The 26,546-nt window shown below is 44.6% G+C and overlaps 1 protein-coding gene across 1 annotated transcript; it reads right to left on the bottom strand.

The window, feature by feature from the left end:
• Positions 1-2,076: 2,076 nt before the first annotated feature.
• On the bottom strand, positions 2,077-23,309 carry PLOD1 (procollagen-lysine,2-oxoglutarate 5-dioxygenase 1). Its single transcript, XM_054647707.2, has 19 exons — positions 22,907-23,309; positions 18,055-18,146; positions 16,131-16,267; positions 15,160-15,323; positions 14,842-14,954; positions 13,439-13,502; positions 12,260-12,357; positions 11,829-11,930; positions 11,590-11,721; positions 11,175-11,296; positions 10,391-10,495; positions 9,844-9,969; positions 8,874-9,015; positions 7,642-7,755; positions 7,302-7,367; positions 6,894-6,998; positions 6,381-6,527; positions 5,532-5,657; positions 2,077-2,397 (listed from the first exon to the last, which is right to left on the bottom strand). Exons 1-19 carry the CDS (start codon positions 22,989-22,991, stop codon positions 2,242-2,244), a joined length of 2,196 nt encoding a protein of 731 aa, XP_054503682.2. The 5' UTR covers positions 22,992-23,309; the 3' UTR covers positions 2,077-2,241.
• Between the last annotated feature and the right edge of the window lie 3,237 nt (positions 23,310-26,546).

The following is a 26,546-nucleotide window of genomic DNA, read 5'->3' as shown; positions in this document are numbered from 1 at the left end:
ATCGCCGGGCGCCGCGCGCGGGGCACGCTGGGAGTTGTAGTTCCCGGGCCTGATGGCGGGCGGTGGCCCGGGCCCAGTAGAGGAACAGAGCCCACAGACCGGGAAAGGGTCACGGGAAAGGTTTAATGCGAGTTCCCCGTGCTCAAACCGTACAGCTCGTTAACGCCACCACCGAACCGGCCCGAGGAAACACACAACAAAATAACAAAAAAACCCAAACAAAAAAAAACCCAAAACAAAATCAAAAAACCCCAAAAAACAACAAAACCCCACCAAAAAACAATCCCCCCTCAAATAAAAATAAAACAAAAAACAACAAAAAAAAAAAAAAAAAACAAACCCCAAACAAAACATAAAAAACCCCAAAACACTGAAAAAAAAAATCCAAAAAACAAAAAAACCCCCAAAAAACTGAAAGAAAAAACCCACAAAAACCAACCAACCAAAAAACCTACCCCAAAACAAAAAAATAAACAAAAAAAAAAAAACACCCCCCCAAAAACCCCCAGGAAACCAAAACCAGTAACAAAAAAAACAAAAACAAAAACAAACAAACAAACAAAAACCTACCAAAAAAAAAAACCCAAACCAAAAAACCTGCTGCTGAATAAATACATAATACACATTTTGGACATCTCTGACTTGCTGATGAATCCCTTCGTTTGGTAACAGGCATTTAACAGTTCTGCATTTCACATAACACGACTTTAAGTACAGTTTTACTTCTCAAATGCTTGCCCCTGCCTGGATTTTTCTCTCCTGGGCACAGGTGAGTGTATGGCCTCAAAATAGACCTAAAAAGCTCAAGGAAAGCAGTTGGGAAAGCTGCCTGTCCCCTTCCATGTCTGAAGCTGTTCTGCCCCATTAGAGTGACCCATCCCAGAAGAAAGGCTCTACTCTGACAATCAGGCAGCAGAAGCTGGAGACACACAACTAAAAGGCACATAATTATTTTTTTCCCCTAAGGACAATCACTCTATGAATTTATTGCTTGTGAAACACACTATTCTGGCATAATGGTGTCTGATAAGCAGAGCAGGTATCCCACAGGCACAGGCAGAAAAGGTTTCTGCCCCTTCACTCTCTAACCACAGGTCTAGTCTGGATATATTTTTATAACTACTGGCTCACCCCAATCTCTCAGCACTTCCCAACCACTCATTTCTATCAGCTTTGACCCCATTGGAGAAGTTTCTGCAATGGAGTGTTTTGGTTTTCAATCTCAAACAATAAAAACACTGAATAATTATTTCCTCTAAGAACCAGAGAACAGCTCTTTCCATCTAATGTGAATGGGCCATCAAAGAAAATGATTAAAACAATCTCTGACAAATGGAATGAGGCCACCAAAGACCACTGGGACCTCTGGGTTGTTATCCAGAGATTGATCAGAGCTTTTGGCTATTGTAACATGGGATAGAACAGACAATTCTGAGAGAAGCCCCCCTGACTGATGGAGCTGTTCCCAGCCTTCCCTTTCTTAGATTTAATCTACATATTGACATGGCATGAATTTGTGTGGGTATGCCTGCTGCTCTTAGCTGGAGAAACAGAAGGTAGGGAGGGAGGTTTTTTATCTCTTCAGTCTAATCCCAGAGGTAAAGCATCATCAGAGGACCTTCCCTTAGCTAACCAGAGCACCTATGTTACCACTGCTGCTGCTTTGAATTTTGTGATTTGCTTGCAAAGACAGCAAAGAGGTAAAGAATCAGATGATCTTCAGGCTCTTCCAACTCAGCTTCATTTGGTGTGACACTTAACTGTTGTAACTCCTGGAGTCAGCTCCCTGATTGGTTTATATTTGGAATAATGTCCAGGAATTATTGTGTACCATCCAGTCCCATATATGCTGTGGATGAAAACAGGCTTCCAGCTTGTAACTTGCCTCCTAAAAGCTGGATTTCCGTTCCAAAAAACCATTTTTTAAAGCCAATGAATCACTGATGAAAGTTCAAGTAAACAGCACTTTCAAGAAACAGTGGATGAGGAGCAGAATCAAAAATGAAGGCACAAAATCTCCTTTGGACTTCTACAGCAATATTCCTAGATATTACCTGCAGTGTCAGAGAGTGAAGTCCTCCAGCAGTGGAGTCTTAGAATATCAATAAAAATCACATTAAAAATCATATAAAAATCAAATCCACATATCTCTGAACAATGCCTCAGAAACTCTCAGCAACATTCCCTGTTTCTACTCCAAGTCAGCAGGGAAAGGGCCTCTCCTCCCCGGGGAGCAGAGCTCTAGGGGTCGATGAAGGACACGGCGATGTAGCGCGTTCCCCTGGTGGTGGGCAGCCCCTCGTGGTAGTGGGTCAGGCGGCCGGGGTGCATCAGGGTCCAGCCCTTCCTCGGGGCTCGGATGGAGCAGTTGTAGCGCAGGAACCGGCAGCCTCCGCCCTGGGGGGACACAAGGGACACATGAACCTCCACAAGGGACACTCAGCGTCCTCCATGAGGGGACACAAGGGACACGTGAACCTGAACCAGAGACACTCAGTGTCCTCCACGGGGGGGACACAAGGGACACATGAACCTGAACCAGAGACATTCGGCGTCCTCCATGAGGGGACACAAGGGACACATGAACCTCCACAAGGGACACTCAGCGTCCTCCATGAGGGGACACAAGGGACACATGAACCTCCACAAGGGACACTCAGCGTCCTCCATGAGGGGACACAAGGGACACATGAACCTCCACAAGGGACACTCAGTGTCCTCCATGAGGGTGACACAAGGGACACATGAACCTCCACAAGGGACACTCAGTGTCCTCCATGAGGGGACACAAGGGACACATGAACCTCCAGCAGAGACACTCAGTGTCCTCCATGAGGGGACACAAGGGACACATGAACCTGAACCAGAGACACTCAGCGTCCTCCATGAGGGGACACAAGGGACACATGAACCTCCACAAGGGACACTCAGTGTCCTCCATGAGGGGACACAAGGGACACATGGACCTCCACAAGGGACACTCAGTGTCCTCCATGAGGGGACACAAGGGACACATGAACCTCCAGCAGAGACACTCAGTGTCCTCCATGGGGGGACACAAGGGACACATGAACCTCCACAAGGGACACTCAGTGTCCTCCATGGGGGGACACAAGGGACACATGAACCTCCACAAGGGACACTCAGCGTCCTCCATGAGGGGACACAAGGGATACATGAACCTCCACAAGGGACACTCAGCGTCATCCATGGGGGGACACAAGGGACACATGAACCTCCACAAGGGACACTCAGTGTCCTCCATGAGGGGACACAAGGGACACATCAGCCTCCACCAGAGACAAATCAGTGTCCTCCCTGGGGGGACACAAGGGACACATGAACCTCCAGCAGAGACACATCAGCCTCCACAAGGGACACATCAGCCTCCTTCCTGGGGGGACACAAGGGACACATGAACCTCCACCAGAGACACTCAGCGTCCTCCATGAGGGGACACAAGGGACACATGAACCTCCACCAGACACACATCAGCCTCCTCCCTGGGGGAACACAAGGGATACATGAACCTCCAGCAGAGACACTCAGCGTCCTCTCTGGTGGGACACCAGAGACACATCAGCCTCCACCAGAGACACATCAGTCTCCTTCCTGGTGGAACACCAGAGACACATCAGCTTGGAAAAAGCACCTCAGGGAAGGGGTCCCTGCCTTCTGACAGTGCTGTATTTGTGTTTTGGGACTTCAGCTGCTCAGAGTGACCCGGGATGTGTTGGAAAGTCTCTTTTCTCAGTCTGGCAGTTGAAGGAGGAGTCAGGGCTCTTCAGTTCTCGGTCTCAAGGTTGTTCATTGTTTCTTATCTATAAAATTCTTTCTCCTGACCTGCCGAGATCTGTTCAGCAGGACAGTCAGAGGCACTCTGCCTGCCCCAGGGCAGTGTTATGTCTTTATACTAAAAACTATATCTACAATATTTATAATTACTTTCTAATACCTATCACTTATGTTAGACAGTGAGCTTCTACTCTAAACCAATCTAAAAATGCCAACATCACAGCAGAAGATGGAGGCCAAGAAGAAGAAGGAGAAAAGTTGGACACGCCCAGATTCTTCTATCTTGCTCCCTGAACCTCCATGCTAAAAACTTCAAAAATCTATTTTTCACTCCATGATAAATTCACTATCATTCTACTTAAAATGTCATGGCTTGCAGATCTTTATATAAGGTTGGTAATTTGCTTCATGGGTTATAATCAAAACTACAGGCATTTTGAGCTCTGTGCCAGGGTCTCTGAGCTTTTTGGCAGGGGTCTTGGCAAGCTAGGACACCCAGAGGGATGTCCTGAATTACGACATTTTGTGTTCCCCCCAGACAGAGGAAGGAATGATGAATCTGACTCCATGTTCTCAGAAGGTAAATTTATTATTTTATGATACTATATTATATTAAAAAATACTATACTATACTAAAGAATACAGAGAGGATACTTACAGAATGCTAAAAAGATAATAATGAAAACTGGTGACTCTTTCCAGAGTCCTGACACAGTTTGGCCCTGATTGGCCAAAGAGTGAAAACAACTCACAGCAGAATCCAATGGAACAATCACCTGTGGGTAAACAATCTCCAAACACATTCCACATGAGCACAACACAGGAGAAGCAAATGAGATAAGAATTGTTTTCATTTTCCTCTGAGGCTTCTCAGCTTCCCAGGAGAAAAATCCTGGGCAAAGGGATTTTTCAGAGAATGTGAATGTGACATCACAGCACTTCTGAAAATGTGACAAGGTGTTTGGGGAATCTCCCATATTCTGATGCATTCAAATGTTGCCACATTTCTTTTCACAGAGAAAAGCAAGGCACAATTCTTCCCAAGAATATTTCTGGGTTTCACATTCTCTGAACCTCAGAGAAAGAAAACACAATTCTTATCACTTGCTGTGCCTGTGTTTGTGCCAAAGTAGAACACAATGTGGAGATTGTTTACCCAAAGTGATGGTGTTTTGTTTCCTTGGCCTATCAGGGCCAGGTGTGGGTGTGTGTGTCAGGACTGCCACTGACAGTCACGAGATTCTGTGCAGTGGAGTGCTTGGCAGATTCAGTTTAGATGTAATGTAATATAGTGTAATATAATATAGAATAATAGAGTATAATAAAGTAATTAATTAGCCTTCTGATAAAATAGAGTCAGATGCATCATTCTCTCCCCTTGTCAGGGGCAAAAATACCCAATATATTCCTCTTCCTCCACTGCCCATTCCCTCAGGATTAAAAGTCTCCTGCCATGAGGCATCACCCTCTTTTTCCCACCTGGGGGGGGGTCACCTGGATGATCTGGTGTCTCCTATCAAGGAAATAAAATTAGCACTTGTCTCCACGTGGAGAAGAGCACTTCTTGTGTGGGCTGGGGTCCATAGCAAGCTGGATTGGATCCCAACAGCCCCCCAGGAATTCTTACAGCCATTAATTGTAATTCTTAGTACAAAGAAGCCTGATGTGGGTCAGGGCAGGGTTTTCAGCTGCTCCAGGTGCTGTGCTGCACTCCTGAAGCCCTGGCAGGCACTCACCTCGTAGTCTATGCCCACTCTGTTCAAGGCAATGTTGATGGTGAAGGTGGAGGCGTCGTGGTGGGGCACCAGGGATGGCTGCTCGTCAGGCTTGTAGCGAACCACAAAGGCCAGCTCAAACTGGGTCTGAGAGAGAAGGACAAAGAGCACTCTGTTAGAGGGCTACAGGGCTCTGTGGCTTCTGAGCTGCAGAGCAGGGGCTGACACTGAAATTGCATCCCACTGCTAAAGGAGAAAGGCAATTTCTCAATGACATTCTTCTGCCTGATTTTTGCCTATCTCCTAATACACATACTTGGGTCACACTGCAGGGTCAATTCCTCTGTGCTGGGAAATACTGTGTGTGTATTGCTGGAGCATTCTTGTCACAAAACTGCAGCTGGAGGAGGTGCTGAGCTCACCATGAGTTTTGCTGTTAAGGTGGACACACTGTGGCCTCAGCTCTCTTTACAGAGAGCAGCAGGCACAAGCTTTCCCAAGGATTTTTCATGGGAAAGCAGTGAGAAGCACAGAGAGGAGAAGAGAAAACAATTCTTATCTCTTATTCACTGCTCCTGTTGTTTTTGCACATGGTAGGAAGATTGTTTACCTGAAGGGATTTGGTAATTGGATTCTGGTGATGATTGTTTATATTGATTGGCCTATTAGGTCCAAGCTGCCTCCTGACTGGAGACAGTCACGGGTTTTTCTTTAGTATCCTTTTAGTATCTCTTTAGTATAGTATCTCTTTAATATAGTATAGTATAATGTAATATAATACAGTTTTAATAAAGCAAATGTTCAGCATTCTGAATCAATGGAGCCAATCATTGCCAGTTGTTGGGGTTGCCCTGCATACAACAAACATACCTTGGTGTAGTATCCTGGGTACAGCTTTTCTGTGATGGGTGCAATATAGTCCAGAAGAAACTTATACCATTCTCTTTCAAAGCCAATTTGGTTCATGTGTATGTCAATAGTTGGGACATTCTCATATCCTCCTTGTATTCTGCTATCCTGAAATAGAATCAGCAGAAATCCCTGTAAAGATGGGAACCTTGGAATTCAGGAATGAAAAGTACTTGTTCCTGGTAACTACAAATAAATATGATGTTTGTTTATCAGAATTTGCAGGATGGAAAGCTCATTTCAACTTAAGGGATGCAATATTACCATCAGAGAGGCTGAACACTGGAACTTCAGAGGACACTAAAGAGGACTCAGGGAAAAATCAGAGTTAATCAGGAGCAAAATAAAGTATTGTCTCTACTCTTCTGGTTTAATTCAGGATCTAATGCCTTCCCACAGGAGACACTGCTATCACCAGAAATGCATAGAAAATGGTGGAGCCCAGAACTCAAAAGAGCTCCTGCCTTTACTCACCGTGTTGTCACCTGTGGACCACTGGCCATAATGTTCCATTTCTTCCACCAGCTCATCACAGGCAGTGTCAGTGAATATGGGGAACCAGTAAACATCTGGGCAGGGCTGCAGATAACAGACAGGTGAGAACAGCAGAAACAAGGACAGGTGCTTGAGGCAAAAGAAGTAGGGCTAAAATGAGTGCAGACTGAGTGGAAGGAAACTAAAATATTGAGGATAGAAATTTGTCTTCTGATTTATGTGCCCCATTCCTACTTAAGAAAGCTGGAATGATTTAGCTCTAAAAGTATTTCAAGGTCATGTTTCCTATGTTCAACTGCTTATTCCTGAGAATTACAATAATGATGATAAAGCATTGTCCTAAAGCTCATTTCCCCATTCTGATGGATAAGAATGATGTTTTCTTACCATTTCTACCAATTTCCCTTTCAGAGCTGCTGTGTAGTTTTCATGGATGTACTTTTCTCTCCAATCCTGCAATCAGAAGAGATACAAACCACTAATTTCTGTGGGGCCCCTGCTTAAAGAGGTAATAAAGGGCCAGGCACTCATGCAAGCAGTATTTCACAGGCTTTAAAGATCCATGTGTTATGAATCCCAAAAACATGTTCTCTTCAAATTGTGTGCCTGTGCTCTTCATCCCACCTGAGAGTCACCATTATTACAAAGCCTGGGCTTCCCATAGTGATGAAGCTAATATCAGATCTTCCCACATTGCTGTGCCTTCTGAGTATGCAGGTTATCTCACCTCAGGATTGCTGAATATCTGCCAGAGGTCGTTGTGGAGGTGACTTGTCTGGTAATTCTCCAGGGACAGTATGTGTCCAAACTGATGCTGGTTTGTCAGGTACATAAAGACTCCCTGCAGGACAGAGAGAAATAATAAAGGCCTCATATTTCTGAGAGCCACTGTGAAACCAAGCACTGGACAGTTCTCCAAGCTGTTAATTTATTCATTCTTTCAGTTTTATTTCCACCCTGCACATGAGAAACTCTGAAAGGTTACAGACAGAGACTAATTCTGTGTCCTGTCAGCCAGGGCTGGAAGCACAGGAGAGCAGCAGCTGTGAGATTAGAGTCTTCCTTCTTACCCTCTCAATCCCATTTAGAGCAGTCCTGAAAAGGCCTAAGAACAAAAATGTTATCCACATTTAGTGGTGCACAGCTACACAAGGTTTCACAGCAAGACAGAAATGCCAAGCTGTTCCAAAATCTGCACTGTACTGACTAGTAAGAGTTATTTACATTTAGTGGTCCATGGCTAGACAAGGTTTCACAGCAAGACAGAAATGCCAAGCTGTTCCAAAGTCTGCACTGTACTGACTAGTTTGAGTTATTTACATTTAGTGGTCCATGGCTACACATCATTTCACAGAAATCCCAAGCTGTTCCAAAATCTGCCCTGTACTGACTAGTTTGAGCTACTTACATTTAGTGTTCCATGGCTACACAAGGTTTCACAGCAAGACAGAAATGCCATGCTGTTCCAAAATCTGCACTGTACTGACTAGTAAGAGTTATTTACATTTAGTGGTCCATGTCTTGCTTTCATGGCAAGACAGAAATGCCATGCTGTTCCAAAATCTGCCCTGTACTGACTAGTTTGAGTTATTTACATTTAGTGGTGCATGGCTACACATCATTTCACAGAAATCCCAAGCTGTTCCAAAGCCTGCACTCTACTGACTAGTTTGAGTTATTTACATGCAGTGGTCCATGGCTACACATCATTTCACAGAAATCCCAAGCTGTTCCAAAGCCTGCACTCTACTGACTAGTTTGAGTTATTTACATGCAGTGGTCCATGGCTACACATCATTTCACAGAAATCCCAAGCTGTTCCAAAGTCTGCACTGTACTGACTAGTACCAGTTCACCCTACCCCTGCCCTGGCAGAGCTGAATGCCTTGAAACTGCTCAATCCTGTCCCCTTCAGCCTGGCAGGCAGCTCTCCCCTGGCAGGATCTCTCCTTGACTGACCTGGCTGCGAATGTTGTGGCACAGAGCCATGTCAGCATCCAGCTTGCCACTGTGGAACAGATCCCCCTGCTCCAGCTCCGAGCGCAGAGCCTTGCCTTTAACCATGTAAACACTGCTGATGTAGGGAACATTCCAGAGCCCACTGAAACACAGCAGAAGAAAAGTGAGATACCACTGAGGATGACAGGCAGCACTGCAGCATCAGCCAGGCTTGCCTAAATGAGCCAGCTCAGAACAGCAGGAAGAAACCAAACCATACCAATAGAGATTGGCATTCCAGAAAAAATCACTTGTACTGCCCACAGCTTTTAAGCTGCACAAATGCTAGTCCACCAGGAAAGCAATTAATTGCTACTGTGTGTTTTTGCTAGGAATGTAATTAGTGGCTTGAATCTCTTCCCAGAGAGATCAACATATTTTTTCCAGTGATTTAAAGAAACTGAACCAGCCAAAAGTGCATAAGCTGATTTCCAGCATTTACTGGTCTATAAAAAAACAGGGTCCCTCTTTTTAATAGGCCAGTAAATAAAAAAAATTATCGTGGCCTATAAAAAAGAGGGACCCTCAAGAATATGAATAAATCAACAACTCAATTTTGTGAATCTTCCATTCAAAGATCACCTGAAAATTGATCTGACAGAGATTAAACAGCACTTTACAGGATTTTAAGGATCACACTAACTATAATCCCCAGGTGGGAAAAACCTGACTTGAGTAAGATGAGATGATTTCAGCAGTCAGCACTCTCAAACCCTTACTCTGATCAACAGAAAGTCTGCCCCAAGTATGTTATTGTCTCTGCTCAGGGCAGAATATAAAACAACTTCCAAATGGGAGCAGAGATTTCCTTTCCTATACACAAAGACATTTGCACTCTCTGGTTCTTGGGCATTAGTTTGATGACAATGTGCTGCAGCAAGCTTTGCATTTGAGGGATTTTATCAGTGAAAAGCTCTCTTTGCACACTCACACTCTCCTCCTTTGAACAATATCCACGTAATCTTCCGAGCGGGCGTAGTATCCATCGGGGCTCAGGGCTCCCCAGAAATTGGACCACAGCTTCTCATGACGGCTGACCAGGGGGGCAATCACCAGCCTGGAAGCATGAAAGAAAAAGGAATTGCAGTACAGGATGTTACCACAGGAAGAAAAGGAAAATGTTTACAAACCACAGTACTGGAAGAGCTGTTTCCTCCCTCACTTACAGAGTTGCTGTTTTGTTAACTCTGTTGGAATGAAATGCCCCATAAGAAAGGGTAAATATGGTCCCAATCTCCTCTCTGACTACACTCTGCACCAGGTCTGTCAGAATCCAATTTGTTCTAGTGACTATATAAAAACAAAGCTAAGGATGATTTACATCCCCTGCCTAAAATCCAGGGATTACAATTACACATAAGAGGTGTTTGGCTAACATCTCTGGCATAGCTCTTCTTGTTCCCTAAACATCTCAGGGATGTGCACTGAATTCCTCATGTGAGATGACCAGTAAGCATTGCTCAGACCAAAGAACTCACTTGTTCTGTTCAATCAGGATCCTCAGAGTCTCTTTGTTCTTCAGAACTACCTCAGCATCCAGGCTAAAGTAATAGTCACAGTCAGGATCCTTCCTGCACAAATCCCTGCAGGCAGAGAAAAAGGAAAGTCACATCCTAAACCAGAGGAAGACAAAGGACAGAGCACCAAGAATTCCTTCACCTTGTAGTCTAAAGGTCTTCTGGGTGCTCAGAGAAGTTTGGTTTAATGTACAACCCAGAGGGCCAGCATAGTACAAGCACATCAGATTCAGTATCCAATAACTGATACTGAGACACAGCCAAAATCACATTTAGCAAACTGTTTCTTCAGCTCAAACTGAAGGTTTGTAAATAGGAACTGAGGTTCCTATTTACAGCTGCTCCAAATCCACACCTGAGCTCAAACCTCCTGATCACAGACAGGAAGATACTCTCCCACTAGCTCTTAGTTTTGCTACAGCACTCCTCCTCTTCAGAGATATGGGTGCATATCCTTGTGCTCTGTGACTGGGTATATAGATGAGGGCAGGAGGTACAGGGCTATCCTTCTGTCAGAACAAAGGACCAGTGAGAGCTTAGTTTCTGAAACTGGACAAAGTGAGCTGGAATGGAAGCTGCTTTTTCCCAATATATAAGGGCATCAGAGTTAATGCCAGAAAAACTGAAAGGGTGACAGAGAAAAGAAGAGCAATCACTTGATAGGGATGATCCTGAGAACAAACAGATGTCTTAGTTTGGACACAGGCTGTCTCTGCCAGCTATCATGTATGGCCTCTTCACTTACATGCCCAAGTTACGTGCCTCAGCATTCTCCACCTCATCATCTGGTCCGATCACTTTGACAGCGAGATATTCTGTGCCATGCTCCTCCACAAAGGAGTCCACCTCCATCAAGTGATGCTCCTCCTATTCCAAAAGTAAGGAAAAACACTTAATAAGATGGGCTCATCCAGGCCACTCAGCCTCTTGCCTTCAAAATGAGTAGCTGGGCAACAGCTCTTACACCCATTTCCACACCTTTACAGCTGGGTTGGTGTCACTGCAGATAAGTACACAATCCTGTGGGTGCCATTGCAGACAATAACTGTGATTACACAGCCTGGAAGTCTAGCCCAAGGCTGCAGAAGTGCCTGGAGTAGAGGATGAGGTGTACATTTTCCCCACATTTGCTAAGCCCATCACAAGCCAGCCTCACTTACGTGGTTGTGAATGAAGAGCTGGATTCGCTGCTTTGGGTAACGAAGGTTACGAAGCCGCAAGAAGAACTGGGAGAGGAATGGGGTGGGCTGCTCGATGAAAATGCCAATCAGAATCATTGGCAGTGCCTCATCCTGCATTCAGGGACAAGAGGAGAGCAGTGGTGAGTCAGGTTTAACATCAGACACATAACAATTTTAAGACTTGTTTTGAGAGCTCTGAATAAACACAGCAGCCTTACCTTAAACCCCGAGAGGCTTCGCAGACCTTCATCACACACTGTGCAGCCAGTCTCAAATGTCCACACTTGAGGAATGTAGTTCCCCAGGTAGTTCAGCTGCAGCTGCAAAAGGAAGTTTGCCAGATTGTGCATTACAGGGCAGGGGAGTTTCTTTGTGTGCATCCCCATTGTGGGGTCACATTTGAACTTTGTTAACCTTCTCCATGAACTAAGGAATCTGAAAACCAGGACAGCCTGAGCATCCAGCTACATGTGGGTCTTTGAACCAGAACCATCTTGCTGCTATGAGCCTGGACTGATATTGTTTCTCAAATGTAAATGTACACAGGGAAAGTCAGTCTACGTGGAGGCAGTAACCTGATCCATTGAGCCTAAAGGGTCACTTTGCAACAAACACAGAACAAATCTTTCTCTCAGGACAGTCCACTTACCTTGGTGGGTCCATTTCCATGGATCACCACAGGCAGAGTGTCATATAACAAGTTTCTTGCTCTCACTCGTGCATTTTCAAACTTCAGAACTATCTCATCTGGAAATGACATTATCATCATGTTAAGGCTTTTATTGATAATTAGAAGCACAATGCCTCATTTATACAGAAAACTGCTGAAAAATGAAAGTGTGGACAATGGATAACCGTGCACAAGTAGTTTAAGGGCTGCAGACAAAATCTTTAAAGGAGAAAAATATTCAGAATGATCCTGTGAAGTAACAGGAGGATGCCTGGGAAGCTGGAAAATGACTGGGAGTTGGCAGAAGCCATATTGAAAGGTTCTTTCAAAACTGGCAGTGAGGAGCAGCTACTGATGACAGGGACAGCTATTGATGGGAGGACTCAGGCCCTTCTCACCTAAGTGTTCTATGCACCTGATGTCTCTCTCTCTGTCACCCCTCACAAAAGTCCATCCTCTTGGCAGAGATAATTGAGGACGTTGCCTCAACACAACCCCATACAAAATCCTTTGGAAAAAAGATAGCACAGATACAAGCTGCAGTCTGTCACTGATATAACGAGCACAGGAGCCAAAAACTACACTGCCATTATCACTTTTTACTTGACCAGAATAAAGATGGAATGGGGCAAGACTGAAAACATTAGGCAGCATTGATAGGAAAGTAAGTGAATCCCTCTTGCCAGGACTAGCAAAATCAATGAGCAGGTCAGGTCAGAAGCCTGGTACAATCAGTGAGTGCTCACAGGCATATCTGGCTGCTTCTCACCTCCCATGGCATTCCAGCACGGCTCTGAAGCAGAAAGGCAGGCGAGCCCTAGGCAGGGCTCTGTGTTATTACTTGCACTGAAGTCCCTCCCAGTTTCAATCCCCAAGGCTAATGCAATCTGACATGCCTGGAGATCAAAGTGGCTGGGAGGTGTGAGATGAAAAACCTGACCTGCATTCCCTGAAGTGGAGAAGGAATTGCAATGAGAGCATAGTTGCTCTCAATGGAATTGCAAACAAATCCCAGAACTCTGGCAGAGACTTTTAGTAAAGCTTTTTCTGTGGGGACAGCCATTTCTGAAATACAATCCCTTCAGCCATAACTTTATTTCTGGTGTCAACATGCAAGTTGCATTCCAAGGAGAAATGAGCTCCTTCCTTCCATCTCACCTAATGCTCCATTTAGGTTTTGGAAGATCCGGCTTCTGTGGTCTAGACTGATGTTGATACTTTCCTTTAAAAGAATTAGATAACCTTAATTAGAACACAAAAGGCATCCATTCTTTACCTACAACAGACCCTATGCTCAGTGAAGATATATCCCATTCCTACAGTCATTTGTAAACTCTCCAAACTCTGCAGCCTTAAACATTCCCAGATGATCATAATTTTAATTCAAATCTGGGACAACTCACCATTTCCAAGAACAAGTTAAATATATTCTATTAGGCAAAACTATGCAAACCCCTTCTCCCCCTCTTTTAAAGCTGCTGTGGGTGTGTCAATAAATCTGCATCATATGAATGAAGTAGACTTACACACAGTCATGTAAACCAGAATACATAAAATACACAGGAATGCCAGATAGAAAAAACATCTGCTGTGAAAAGTTTCTTGCCTTCTATCCACAGGGCAAGCATGACCCTGAGCATTGCCCCAGGTACCAGTGTCAAACCAGAGGAAGGTGCAAGATCAGCTTGTGCAATCTTTGTTTTTATCCCCTGCTGCAAGTCACACTCTGAGTGGGACTAAAATGCAGCTCTGACTTAACAGAATTCTGTGTCCCTGCAGGCATCTGTAAGACTGATTACTGGAAAGGACAGCAGGGTGCTAACATCCACTGTCTGAGTGCCAAGTCAGTGGAATTACTCAGCCCTTGCGTGGCACAGGGCCAGAACTGCAGATGAGAACATTAAAGGGACTGCTCATGTGGAAGTATCACAGGCCATACTCAGATTTGGGCAACTAAAAAAGTTCTAAATTTTCTACCAGCTGTTCTAAATTTTCTACCAGCCTTGCTGGCAAAAAATTTCAAGTGTCTCTCTAGTCTGAGAGCAGGTCCCTATTTCAAATGTTCCCTCTTGATTTAATTGCTGCTACAGTTTGAGTTCTCCATGTCCCTGGGTCTGTCCCCAGGGACAGATTGGCCTCTGTAATGCCCAGCTGGGCAGGGACACCAGAACCAGAATGACCTGTGGGCTGCATGGTCTGGCCAGTGCACCACACAGTGCTGGAATCACAGTGCTGCTTCCAGGGTCCATTCCAGGCTTCTGTAGGATATTAAATAGCATTTTCCTAGAATGTACTTCAGTGCTAGGCTGGCTGTCTCTAAGGCAGCACTGCACTCTGCAGTTTCACATCCCCTGGGAGGAGGCTGGTTAGTTCCTCCACACTCAATGGCTTTAAACACCAGCACCTACAGATAGTGGCATGAGCCTCCAGTAAGATTTGTTCTCAGACATCTCTCTTCCCATCCACATTTTATGCTTAAATATAATAACTGCTGATACCAGAAAATGGGGGTACTGGCTAGAATGCAAATTTTCACCAACTCAGAATCAAGATACACCTACTCTTTTTTCTGGATCCAAGAAGATTCTTGTATAGAAGAGCTGGTCACTGTCATCATCCTCTCCTTTCCACTCCTCCACAAGCTTCTTCAGGTTTGGAGCATAACCTATGAAGCCTGTGGGAATAAGGATGAGGAAGTGTTTCAACCCAGATGACCAAAAAATAGAAATACTCCTGTATACATCTACTTTCACTTCTCTCACATGAAATCTCACTACACCCTGTGCTGCTGCAGACTCATCATCTTTCAGTTTGCTTTGCCACTTCTCCCACAAAGGTCAAATAGGAGGAGAAAGCTGAAAGCAAGCTCTGTGTCTCACCTCCAGAACCCAGGAAGCGCTTTCCATCTCGCACCTGAGGGTACTTGGCTTCCAGCTTTCTGTCAGGATAGATGTAATTCTCTGCTGAGAAAACCACCTTGCTTTTGGCTTGTCTGAACTTCTTCAGCAGTTCTGTGGGGCCTGAAGCAAAGAGCACATCATAGCTAGAGAGAGAGACAGACAAAAAAAGGACAAAAGGAATGGAGTCAGAAAAACATGTCATTGAGAAAAGTTTCTAGAAACAGATAATTCTTTGGGAATCTTTCTTTTAGTTCTGTTTAACAGTATTAATTCTGTTTAACAGAAAAACAATTCTTCCCATTTGCTGTGCCTGTGTTTGTGCCAAAGTAGAATGCAATATGAGGATTGTTTACCCAAAGTGATGGGGTTTTGTTTCCTTGGCCTATCAGGGCCAGGTGTGTGTGTGTGTCAGGACTGTCACTGACAGTCACAACAGTATTAAATTTTTGTTAATGCAACTAATAAAGTGTAGTCTTATTTGTATGCTGGGCATATGAAAAGACACTGAGACTCCAACCCTTCCTTTTCTCTCTCCACCTCTCTGGAGACTAATTCTTGGCTCTCAGGACATGCTGCAGCCTACTTCACCTTATAAAACAAATAACTCTGGTAAGAAAGTCCTGCCTAGTTCCACAGGAATTGTCTGCTCATTCTCTGCAGATGGAGGCAGCCAAATTCCACTGTGGCAGAATCAGGCACAACACTATCAACTTCATGAAGGAATTGGCATCAGCCTGTTGAGATCAGCCCTTCCCAAGTGCCACGGATGCAGCTCTGAGCAATTGCCAGGAAACCACAGAGCATTCAGGGGAAAAAAACAAAAAACAAACCACCAGATATCTGGACACACTTTTCAAAAGCAATTGATTTCACAGTTCATCTCTTCTCAGTGAGAACCCATCCAAACCACTGTAAGATTCAGTTCATGGCAAATTCTTTGCAAGCATTACCTTTCCACAAAAAGGATGATCAAATCCTCCTTATCCCCATGCTGCTTCAGAGCTGACTTGAGGAGACGAACCTTCTGCCCCCCTCCAGCTGGCTGCTGGTCATCTCCACCCTGCCACTCCTCATCCAGCCCCAGCACCTACACAGCAACAGGCACAGGGTTACTGCATTTGCATTCCCCCCAGATGAAGGGAGGAATGATCGATCTGACTCCATGTTCTTAGAAGGTTAATTTATTATTTTATGATACTATATTATATTAAAGAATGCTGAACTAAACTATATGAAAGAATACAGAAAGGATACTTACAGAAGGCTAAAAAGATAATGATGAAAACTTGTGACTCTTTCCAGAGTCCTGACACAGCTTGGCTGTGATTGGCCAGAGAGTCAAAATAATTCACAGCAGAATGCAATGAAACAATCACCTGTGGGTAAACAATCTCCAAACACATTCCAAAGCAGCAAAACACAGGAGAATCTAATGAGACAACAATTGTTTTCTTTTTCTCTGAGAGTTCTCAGCTTCCCAGGAGAAAAATCCTGGGAGAAGGGATTTTTCCAGAAAATGGGAATGCCACACAGGGTCACCTCAACGGGGCACTTCCCCAGCAAGGCTCACAGGAAAGAACCAGAACCCACAAACTTAGTGGTTCTGATAACTCCCAGTGCAAATCACAGCCCCAGGACAAATGGACTAGGCAGCCTTGGATCCAGCCTCTGGGCTGGACAATCAGGGTCACAAGGTAACACAAAGCACTCCTGGCCACAGGGACAGGAGCACACCCTGTACTGTGTGTCCTGGCAGTGCAATGGAAAAGTGCCATGAGGCTCCCTTGAGCAGGAGCTATGGATCTCACCCCAAGCCAACACTCAGGACACTGCAGAAATAACCCAGTCACAGCACTTTTCAGCCAGCTGAGCAGATGTGTGTCCTCTCTTGAGCTTTTATTTAATCACTGTGGGGCCAAGGCTGATCCATTCCACAATTTGAAATTCCCTTTGACCAACTGTCGCCACATTTCTCTGCACAGAGAAAAGCAAGGCACAATTCTTCCCAAGAATTATTTCTGGGTTTCAAATTCTCTGAACCTCAGAGAAAGGAAAAACAATTCTTCCCATTTGCTGTGCCTGTGTTTTTTCCCAAAGTAGAATGCAATATGGGGATTGTTTACCCACAGTGATGGGGTTTTGTTTCCTTGGCCTATCAGGGCCAGGTGTGTGTGTGTGTGTGTGAGTGTCAGGACTGTCACTGACAGTCACAAAATTCTGTACAGTTGTGTGGAGTTGAGTGCTTGGCAGATTCAGGTTAGATGTAATATAATATAACATAGAATAATATTTTATAATAATAATAATTATTATTATTATTATTTATATATATTTATTTATATATAATATATAAAAATATATTTATATTATAAATTTATATAAATAAATTTATTTATAAATTTATATAAATAAATTTATATATTTATATATAATATACATAAATAAATATATATATTTTTATATATTTATAATAATAATTCTATAATAAAGTAATTAATTAGCCTTCTGATAAGATAGAGTCAGATGCATCTTCTCTCCCCCTCATCGAGGACAAAAATATCTGCTATATTCAAAAATGTCTTTCCTAGCCTAAGCCGGTCATTAATGGTAATCCTTAGTGCAAAGAAGCCTGATGTGGATCAGGGCAGGGTTTTCAGCTGCTCCAGGTGCTGTGCTGCACTCCTGAACCCCTGGCTTGGCAGATTCGGTTTAGATGTAGCACAATATAATGTAATATAGTATAGAATAATACAGTATCATAAAGTAATTAATTTGCCTTCTGGTAAGATGGAGTCAGATGCATCATTCCTTCCTTCATCAGGGATTTCCCTGAAAATCTGATAACCAACCCCCATGGAAGGTGCTAGAAATCACCTGGACTTTGTAGTTGAAGAATTGGGCTGATCTTCTGAACCGCTGGAATCCCTCAGTCTGCTTGGTGGCCACAGTCAGAACCAGCAGATTTTCTGCACACAGGGGAAAGCACAACAGATACTCAGCTTGTGTGGTTTCCACAGCCTGCTGGTTCCACACCTAACTTGATTGTGGGTATAAAATGAGAGATTATGTAAAGATACAATTTCATTGCCTGAGTTCTGAGGTAAAAAAAGAAAATAAAATTAATTTAGTGGGTTTTTTGCCCTGCTAGTGAAAGCTACAACTCTCTTCTCTCACACAGAGTACAGAAGAAATTAAACTTGAAGATAAAAAACAGAAATACTACAAAATGCCCATTTGAAAGTCATCAATTTAATGCAGTTTTGACTTTCTGTTCCGCACAGAGCTGCTTTTTTGTCACTCAGCATTGACTGGATGTAGGGAAAACCAAAATTAGATTAAATGTTATTTTTCCCTCTCCATGGCTGCTTCAGTTTTCTACTCCATTCCTGAGGCATTTTCCAGTTTTTCATACATATTCAATGTGAATTTAATTGTGCTATAATTTTAATTTACATTCTCCTCCCAAACTTGTTTTTCATTTCCAGTCCCTTAAAAAGGATAAAACTTAATCCTGAAGTTCTCTTTCAGAAGTTTCTCTGTGGTACCCTGGAATATGATTTTTACGTGGAATTTCTGCTTTCCTCATTGCAATGATGAAATGTTATACTTCACCTTCACAGTTTTGCTGAAGTAGGAATTTGTATAGGCTCTGGCAACAGTGCTTAAAATGCAAATCCTGGCCATCCGTTTTAAACATCAGAAAATACCAGGAAAAACTGAAAGTACATTTTCTTGGCCTCAGCAGGCTTCTTTTGGAACAATGATTTTTTTCAATGGATGTACCAGATGTATCTCCCTCAGGTACCCAAACTGATATTCTGCCTAGTCTTAGAGAGGAAGGATCTAGAAGTTTAGATGGACCTCACAAAGGCAGCAGAAGTGAAAAATAAGTATAAGACTCCATGTCAGGAGGAAAGGAGATATTACCAAAGAAATTCCTCAAATCCTTTACCTGATTCAGAATAAAAAAAGAGAAGAGAGCTTGAGAACAATCAATAAGTCAGGTCCAATTGTATTTATGAGACACATGCACAAAGTGATAAATAAAAGAATATGAATCCCACAGAGGTGAAGTTTTTAAGGGCAGATTTTTAGACATATGAAGTGCATTCCTAATCCAGCACCTCCAGCACACTCCAGTGCCTTGTGGCCAGCCCAGTCAGAGGGAGCAAACAAATTATTAAAATACATATTTCCTTAGGGAATATGTTAAAGCCATTAAAGTTTCTAGCCATATGATGGCACACAGAAAACCATGGCAGCTTTTTGAGAGATCTCTGAGCTCATGGATCCTGAGAAAGTGAGGATCATATTGCCAAGGAAGAGGGGGACAAGCATGGGTTTGTCAGAGAGGAATGCAGACAGCCCCTAAATTCTAGTACATGAGGGGAGAAAGCATATTATAATAATAGGAGGGAAAGGAGGGGAAGGAGGGGAAGGAGGGGAAGGAGGGGAAGGAGGGGAAGGAGGGGAAGGAGGGGAAGGAGGGGAAGGAGGGGAAGGATCCTGACTGCTATGCAATGATTTCAGCCCAAAATCTCAGGCACCTCACATTAAATAAATCACCAATTCATTTTTGTGCTGCCATCCCAAAGAAGCCACACACTGTTTATGACTTGACTGCCAAAATTTGCTGGACAGGATGAGTGCTAAAGGCTCCCACAGCACAGGAAGCGGTGTCCTATTTCTACGACAGAAAAGTTCTCCCCGTGCAGTTTGTGAACTCAGAGGAGCACGAAAAACCAGCACAAAGCCCACTCTCATCCCCAGCAGAATCCCAAGTCACAGATTCCTGTGAGAAAGGACACAGAGACACTAAGCTCAGTTTCTGTTCTAAGAGCTCTGTGCAGTAGGCACAGCTTTCCATCCCAAGAGACATTCCTTCAGCCCAGCACTGGGGTTTGTGCTATGTTGCCTCCACTCCTTCTGCTTTAACCCTTTCCCCTCTTTCACAAAGATTTTGCTGAACTCTCATGCAGCTGATGGATACTTTCAAGGACAGAGCAGGAAACCCTCTCCTCTTACTTTCAATGCTCCCTAAACAGATTGATGCATCTCTGTTTCTCATATCACAGTCAACTTCCACATGTAGAAATGCAGCTTGCTCTGCTGAGCCAGGCCTCCTGGGCCCAGAGGCTCCCTGGGCCACACCAGCAACTAGGAATTGTACAAATACTTTTAATAATGGCATGGCTGCAAAAAGCAAAGCAAGCACTGGACTCAGAAGCTGGGGAGCTGGACTGTATTGCTGGTTCTGCTATGCAACAATGCAGCTATCCCTGCTTTTCCATCTGTAGAATGATAGAAGAGGATATTTACCTCTTTTGTGAAGGTTTTAGAGGTCTATAGATGAAAAGGATTCTGTAAGAACAAAGCACTGGATCAGGAACCTTGATACCAAGATCACAATGAAATGATTCAGTAAATATCTGAGTTTTTATAAAAAATAAAAATCAGAGACCAGATGAGTTCAGAAACAAAAAAAAAAAAAAGAAAGTTATTTACTTCTGCCCTAAGTCTACAGGGAAAGCACAGCTGCAGTTGCATTTCAGGATAAGGAATGAATTTATCCTCAGGCTGTGATTTGGGAAATCTTACTGTGTCACTTCCTGTTAAGACAGTGTCTAAGAAAATAACATTAATATGGGGATCAAATAGAAAAAAAATCAACTGTGCACAATTAAACAGTGGATAATATAATCTCTGTATTATATTTACAGAAGAATTTTTTAAAATTCTATCAACTACAAATAACTATGTTGAGAGCTTTTGCAGAGATATAAAATAACATCCAAGAGAGAAGACAGGTATCACTACTCTCACATTACTCTGGGGAAGCTGAGGCACAGAAAAGATGAGGCATTTTCTCTTTCAGCCATGCCAAAAGTGATGGTTCAGATAACAGCTAATTCCAAATTCCTCTTCCTAACCAATTTACCTCATTCTCTTTCCCAGCCCTCAGTTTTATATCTCTAGTGCATACTAAAACCATGGAAGATTTGGGATGTGCAAGGAAGGCAGGATAGCACAGAGATTCTTTGTTTTAATTACACCATTATAGCCAAGGAACTCCCAACACCCCCACAGATGCACATTAACTGTATTAAGTAATGTACATAAAGATAGTTATACCAGAATCTCACTGTGAAGGGAAATATTACACACAACAAGATGAAATCTCCTCCTAATTGCCACTTCTCTAATGAAGACAGAGATAATTATCCAAACTTCTTGGCAGAGTGACAGAGTATGAACCACTTTGTCAGTGCAGCTGACATTGTGAAGCTGACCTAATCCTCTGCTGTTCTACCAGCCACTCTAGAGCTTTACTGACTGTTTACAGGGCAGACACAAACTGATGCTATTTTAGGAGCATCCCTGATCTTGAGTCACAGTGTGGCCAGTCTGGAATCAAACACCCTCCGCTAACCCAATTCTTGAACCGTCTAAGCTCAAAATTCTTGAATTCTTGAACCGCCTAAGTTCAAAATTCTTGCATTCTTGAACCGCCTAAGCTCAAAACCAGGGAGTGGCTGACCCAGGTGGGATGAAGGACCGAGAGTCCTTCACGGGGCTGGAATGATGGATGCTGTCTCACCGAGGCTCCAGGTGCCTCCCAGGGGATCACAGTGCCGCAGGCTCGGCCCGGGCAGTGCCGGGCAGGTAGGGCAGGGCGGCACCGGGGCGGCTGTGCCCGTCCATCAGCCGGCTCCCCGTGCTGCCGGTGCCCTCCCAGTGCTGCCGGTATCCCCCCAGTGCTGCCGGTATCCCCCCAGTGCTGCCGGTGCCCCCCCAGTGCTGCCGGTGCCCCCCCAGTGCTGCCGGTGCCCTCCCAGTGCTGCCGGTATCCCCCCAGTGCTGCCCGTATCCCCCCAGTGCTGCCGGTGCCCCCCCAGTGCCCCGAGCATCCCCCGGTGCTGCCGGTGCCCTCCCAATGCTGCCGGTATCCCCCCAGTGCCCCGAGCATCCCCCTAGTGCTGCTGGTCCCCCCAAATGCTGCCGATCTCCCCCGGTGCTGCCGGTGCCCCCCGTACCCCGAGCAGCCCCCGGTGCTGCTGGTCCCCCAAATGCTGCCGGTATCCCCCCCCAGTGCTGCCAATCCCCCCCCAGTGCTGCCAATCCCCCCCAGTGCTGCCAATCCCCCCCATACTGCCAATCCCCCCCCAGTGCTGCCAATCCCCCCCAGTGCTGCCAATCCCCCTCCAGTGCTGCCAATCCCCCCCAGTGCTGCCAATCCCCCCCATACTGCCAATCCCCCCCCAGTGCTGCCAATCCCCCCCATGCTGCCAATCCCCCCCCAGTGCTGCCGATCCCCCCTCAGTGCTGCCAATCCCCCCCCCATACTGCCAACACCCCCCCATACTGCCAATCCCCCCCAGTGCTGCCAATCCCCCCCATACTGCCAATCCCCCCCCAATGCTGCCAATCCCCCCCATACTGCCAATCCCCCCCATACTGCCAATCCCCCCCATCCTGCCAATCCCCCCCCAGTGCTGCCAATCCCCCCCCCATGCTGCCAATCCCCCCATGCTGCCAATCCCCCCATGCTGCCAATCCCCCCAGTGCTGCCAATCCCCCCAGTGCTGCCAGTCCCCCCCAGTGCTGCCAGTCCCCCCGTGCCCCGAGCAGCCCCCCGTGATACCAATCCCCCACCCCGTGGTACCAATGCCCCACCCCGTGGTACCAATGCCCTCCGTGCTGCCGGTGCCCCGAGCACCCCCCGTACCTTCCTGCTGCGAGGCACGGCCGCTCCCCGGCCCGAGCAGCGCCAGCACCGCCCAGAGCAGCAGCAGCACGGCCGGAGGCACCATGGAAGCGGCTTCTCCTGCGAACACAGAGCAGGAGCGGTGCCTGCGGGACGGAGCGGGGCTGCCGGAGCTGTGCCACGCACCAGACCCGCCCTGGAGGAAGCGGGGAGGCGCCGGCTCCTCCTCCCGGGCAGCCCCCGCAAGAGGCGGGAGGGAGCCGGGGCAGGGCTGGGAGATCCTGGAAAGCGAGGGAACAGCGAGGTGAGCTCGTGGGTTTGATCCCGGAGCTGCAGCGGATTAAAAATAAATAAAATAGGCGTTTTTCACATCCCGGTGTGAAAAATTTGTATTTTATTATTGGCGTTTTGCAAATATTAAAGTGAATATTATACGTGTTGTGTTAGAAAGTAAGGCTGTGTTAATTCTCTTAAGTAGTGTGTTAAATATAGCTTTAGGTTATAAAAAAATGTTAAAATAGAAATTATGCTATGGAGGATACTTTTTTTAAAGAAAGGACTTGCAGTGAGACAGCAGCCACAGGACACCTGAATCTTTCAGAGAAAGAGAATTTATTGCTCCTTTATCAGGAGAAATGAACTTCTTCCTGCCTTAAAGGCGTTGTTAGGATTCAGAGGAAGAAGCTGATGATGACCAGACAGAATCCTGTATTTGAATGGAATTTATGCATCATGCATGAAGTGTATGAACATGCAACAAGCTATTGTTTTTAATGGTTAATCCTTTGTTAACGTGGGTCCTTTTTCGGGCTCGTGCTGCCCAGAAAGAGGTGCCCAGACTGTCTGTAACTCTTTGTCTCCATTGTGTCATATTGTCCTAATTCAATTTGTCCAAATTACTATCACTCAAACTGTATTACTATTTTTAGAACCATTTTATTACTATTAAACTTTTAAAGTTCTAAAAACAAGTGATTGGCGTTTTTCACACCCAGGGTGCGGGATCCTGTGGGGGCCGGGCAGTGGGCAATGGATGAGCAGAGGGGCAAAGAGGCATTGAGCTGTGCAAACCCAGGGCTCTGGGAATATTTCTGTGTCTGCTCTGGGCTGCCCTGATCCCTAGGGCAGCACTGACTCTGACCCTCATTCATGGAGAAAGTTTCCTAAACTCCAGAATAGACTGGAACCCACAAAAGTGTGAAATAGATTCTAGAGAGCAGTGCAGGTGTGTCACTGGGTGAGAAATTGAGGTTTTGGGGTTTTTAGTGTGTTGTGGATGGCAGCAAGATGGAGGGCACAGGGTGTTGTCCTGGGTTTCTTCTTCATGCTTCTTCTTCCTCCTTCTCCACGGGTTTGGGTGGCATTTTGTAATTGGGCAGAAAAGTCTGCACTGCAGGTCTGTGGGATCAGTTATTGGGTTAAAAGGGGACATAATCCAGGTGTCAGTTCTGAATTGGACAGTTTGGTCTGAAAAGCCCTTGTACCAAGAGATTGTTGCCATTTTGTGCCTTCTAATGAAAAGCTGCAGAACTCCCAGCAGTGAGACTGTTTTACTGATAAGAAATAATAAACACCTGAGTGTGAACATGAACTCCTGTCTCAGTGCCTTCAATGCAGACCCAGAGGAACCCACAGCTGGGACCCCCACATTGAGCAAACACTGGTATGGGAGGGGAGGAGTCACCTCTGGCCAGCTTCAGCTACTGCTGGGCTGCAGCTGGCTGACACTTATGGGATATTTATATATAAAAAAGCAAACCAGAAATGGATTATAATGTTATGCACAGCTCTAGAAACTGGAAGCCTAATTAAATACCTTCTTCCTACCTGTCACCTCCCATATTTCCTTGGTGAACACAAAGTCTGCAGTGGTTTTGTTTCCTGGAGTAGCTGGTTTTCTCTGGCCTTATACACATCTTTAAGTCTTACATTAATCTCTGTGGCCTTGTATTGGGTTTTCTTGCTGTAGCTCTGGTCCCTTATGTAGGCATCTTTTTCTATTTCATTCTGCCCTTGAGAATAAACAAAATAATCCTGCCTTAGAAAGTTACACATCTTAAAATTAACATTTGCTTTATGGTCATTTCTACACTGCAGTGAATGTAAGGTTTAGATGTAGGGAAACCCTTTTGAGCCTGCAGGACACCAGATCTGACACAGATCCTATGTGAGGCCTGTCAGTAAATCATCTCTTTAAATTAACAGAAATCACAGATATAACAGGGATCAGGTTAAAAACAAACAAAAAACAAACATAAAACAAGAAGGTACGAGGAGGAAAAAAAAATCAAGCACATTAGAAGGGTTACACTGTAGCTAACAGATATTCTCCATGATCCATAACAGCATCATCCCAAAGAATTCCCATTACTGTTTGTTTGTTCACTGAGAATATTCTTGAGTGTGTTCAAAGCACTGTTCCTTCCATTCCTTCTCCCCAGTGCAGGAATTCCCTCATAATTACCAGGCAAACAGAACAGCTGTCATGCTGAAGCCATGAGCATCCCAGGCAACAACCCTAGCTCTCTCTAAGATGATGATTTCAGAAAACTTCCTTTTGCAAAGCTGCCAGTTTCCCTAAATCAAAAAACTGAAAAGAACATACATTCACTTTAGATTTCTTCAGTACTTTGCAGGCCCAGAAAAAGCCCATGATAAATCTGTTTAAGGCAGGAGCCACAGCATAGATGTTCCCTCCTTCACCTTCAGACCTCAGACTGAGGTCTGCAACTCAAGGTGGATTTTTAAAATTGCAAGTTTCTCATTTTAATGAAGTTAAATCTCTCCAGTCTACAACGAAAGCGGTTTTGCACACTCCAAATCATGAATGCCTCATTGTTTATGCTGCTGTAGCCAGGCTGTCTCTGTTTGACAGCTTTGTATTCTGCAGCTATGCCAACCCAGCAAGCATATTCCCCCCTCTTTGTGTGTTTGTGCTGATCTCTGTGAAAAATGCCAATCACTCGGTTTTTAAAATTTTAAAAGTTTAATAGTAATAAAATGCTGATAAAAATAGTAATATAATTAAAGTAATAATAATTTGGACAATTTGGATTAGGACAATATGAGACAATAAAAACAAGGAGTTATGGACAGTCTGAGTATCTTTTCTGGGCAAAATAAGCCCTGAAAAAGGACCCACGTTAACAGAGGATTAACCCTTAAAAGCAACAGCCTGTTGCATATTCATACACCTCACATATGATGCATAAATTCCATTCAAACACAGGATTCTGTCTGGGCAGTGTCAGCTTCTTCCTCTGAATCCTGACAACGTCGTCCTACCTGAGAGAGGCAGGAAGGAGTTTTGTTTCTCCTGATAATGGAGCAATAAATTCTCTTTCTCTGAAAGATTTAGGTGTCCTGTAGCTGCTAGCTCAGTGCAAGTCCTTTCTTTAGGTAAAAAAAGTATCCTCCATAGCACAGCTTCTATTTTAACATTTTGTTATAACCTAAAACTATATAACACACTACTTAAGAGAATTAACACAGCATAACTTTCTAACACAACACATATAATATTAATTTAAATATTTGTGAAAAGTCAATCATAAAATACACATTTTTCACATCTGTGTGCTGGCTGCCTGTCTTTTTAAGCAGAGCCAGCTGCCGATGCAGATGTTGCAGTGAGTACGTGCAACACGTGCTCCAGGCAGAG

This window comes from Agelaius phoeniceus, chromosome 24 (genome assembly GCF_051311805.1).
Source record: "Agelaius phoeniceus isolate bAgePho1 chromosome 24, bAgePho1.hap1, whole genome shotgun sequence".
In the NCBI taxonomy this organism is placed as follows: Eukaryota; Metazoa; Chordata; class Aves; order Passeriformes; family Icteridae; genus Agelaius; species Agelaius phoeniceus.
The sequence above is the reverse complement of the archived record's forward strand: the minus strand, read 5'-3'. Positions and strand labels throughout refer to the sequence as shown.

What these genes read in the sequence shown, in the direction of transcription:
- PLOD1 (XM_054647707.2), bottom strand. Translation starts at nt 22,991, where the DNA reads ATGGTGCCTCCGGCCGTGCTGCTGCTGCTCTGGGCGGTGCTGGCGCTG. An exon ending in TCTTGGATCCAGAAAAAAGA is followed by an intron (nt 13,503 to 14,841) that starts GTAGGTGTATCT and finishes ATTCTTTTAAAG; the next exon opens with GAAAGTATCAACATCAGTCT. An exon ending in ACCCAGGATACTACACCAAG is followed by an intron (nt 5,658 to 6,380) that starts GTATGTTTGTTG and finishes CTTCTCTCTCAG; the next exon opens with ACCCAGTTTGAGCTGGCCTT.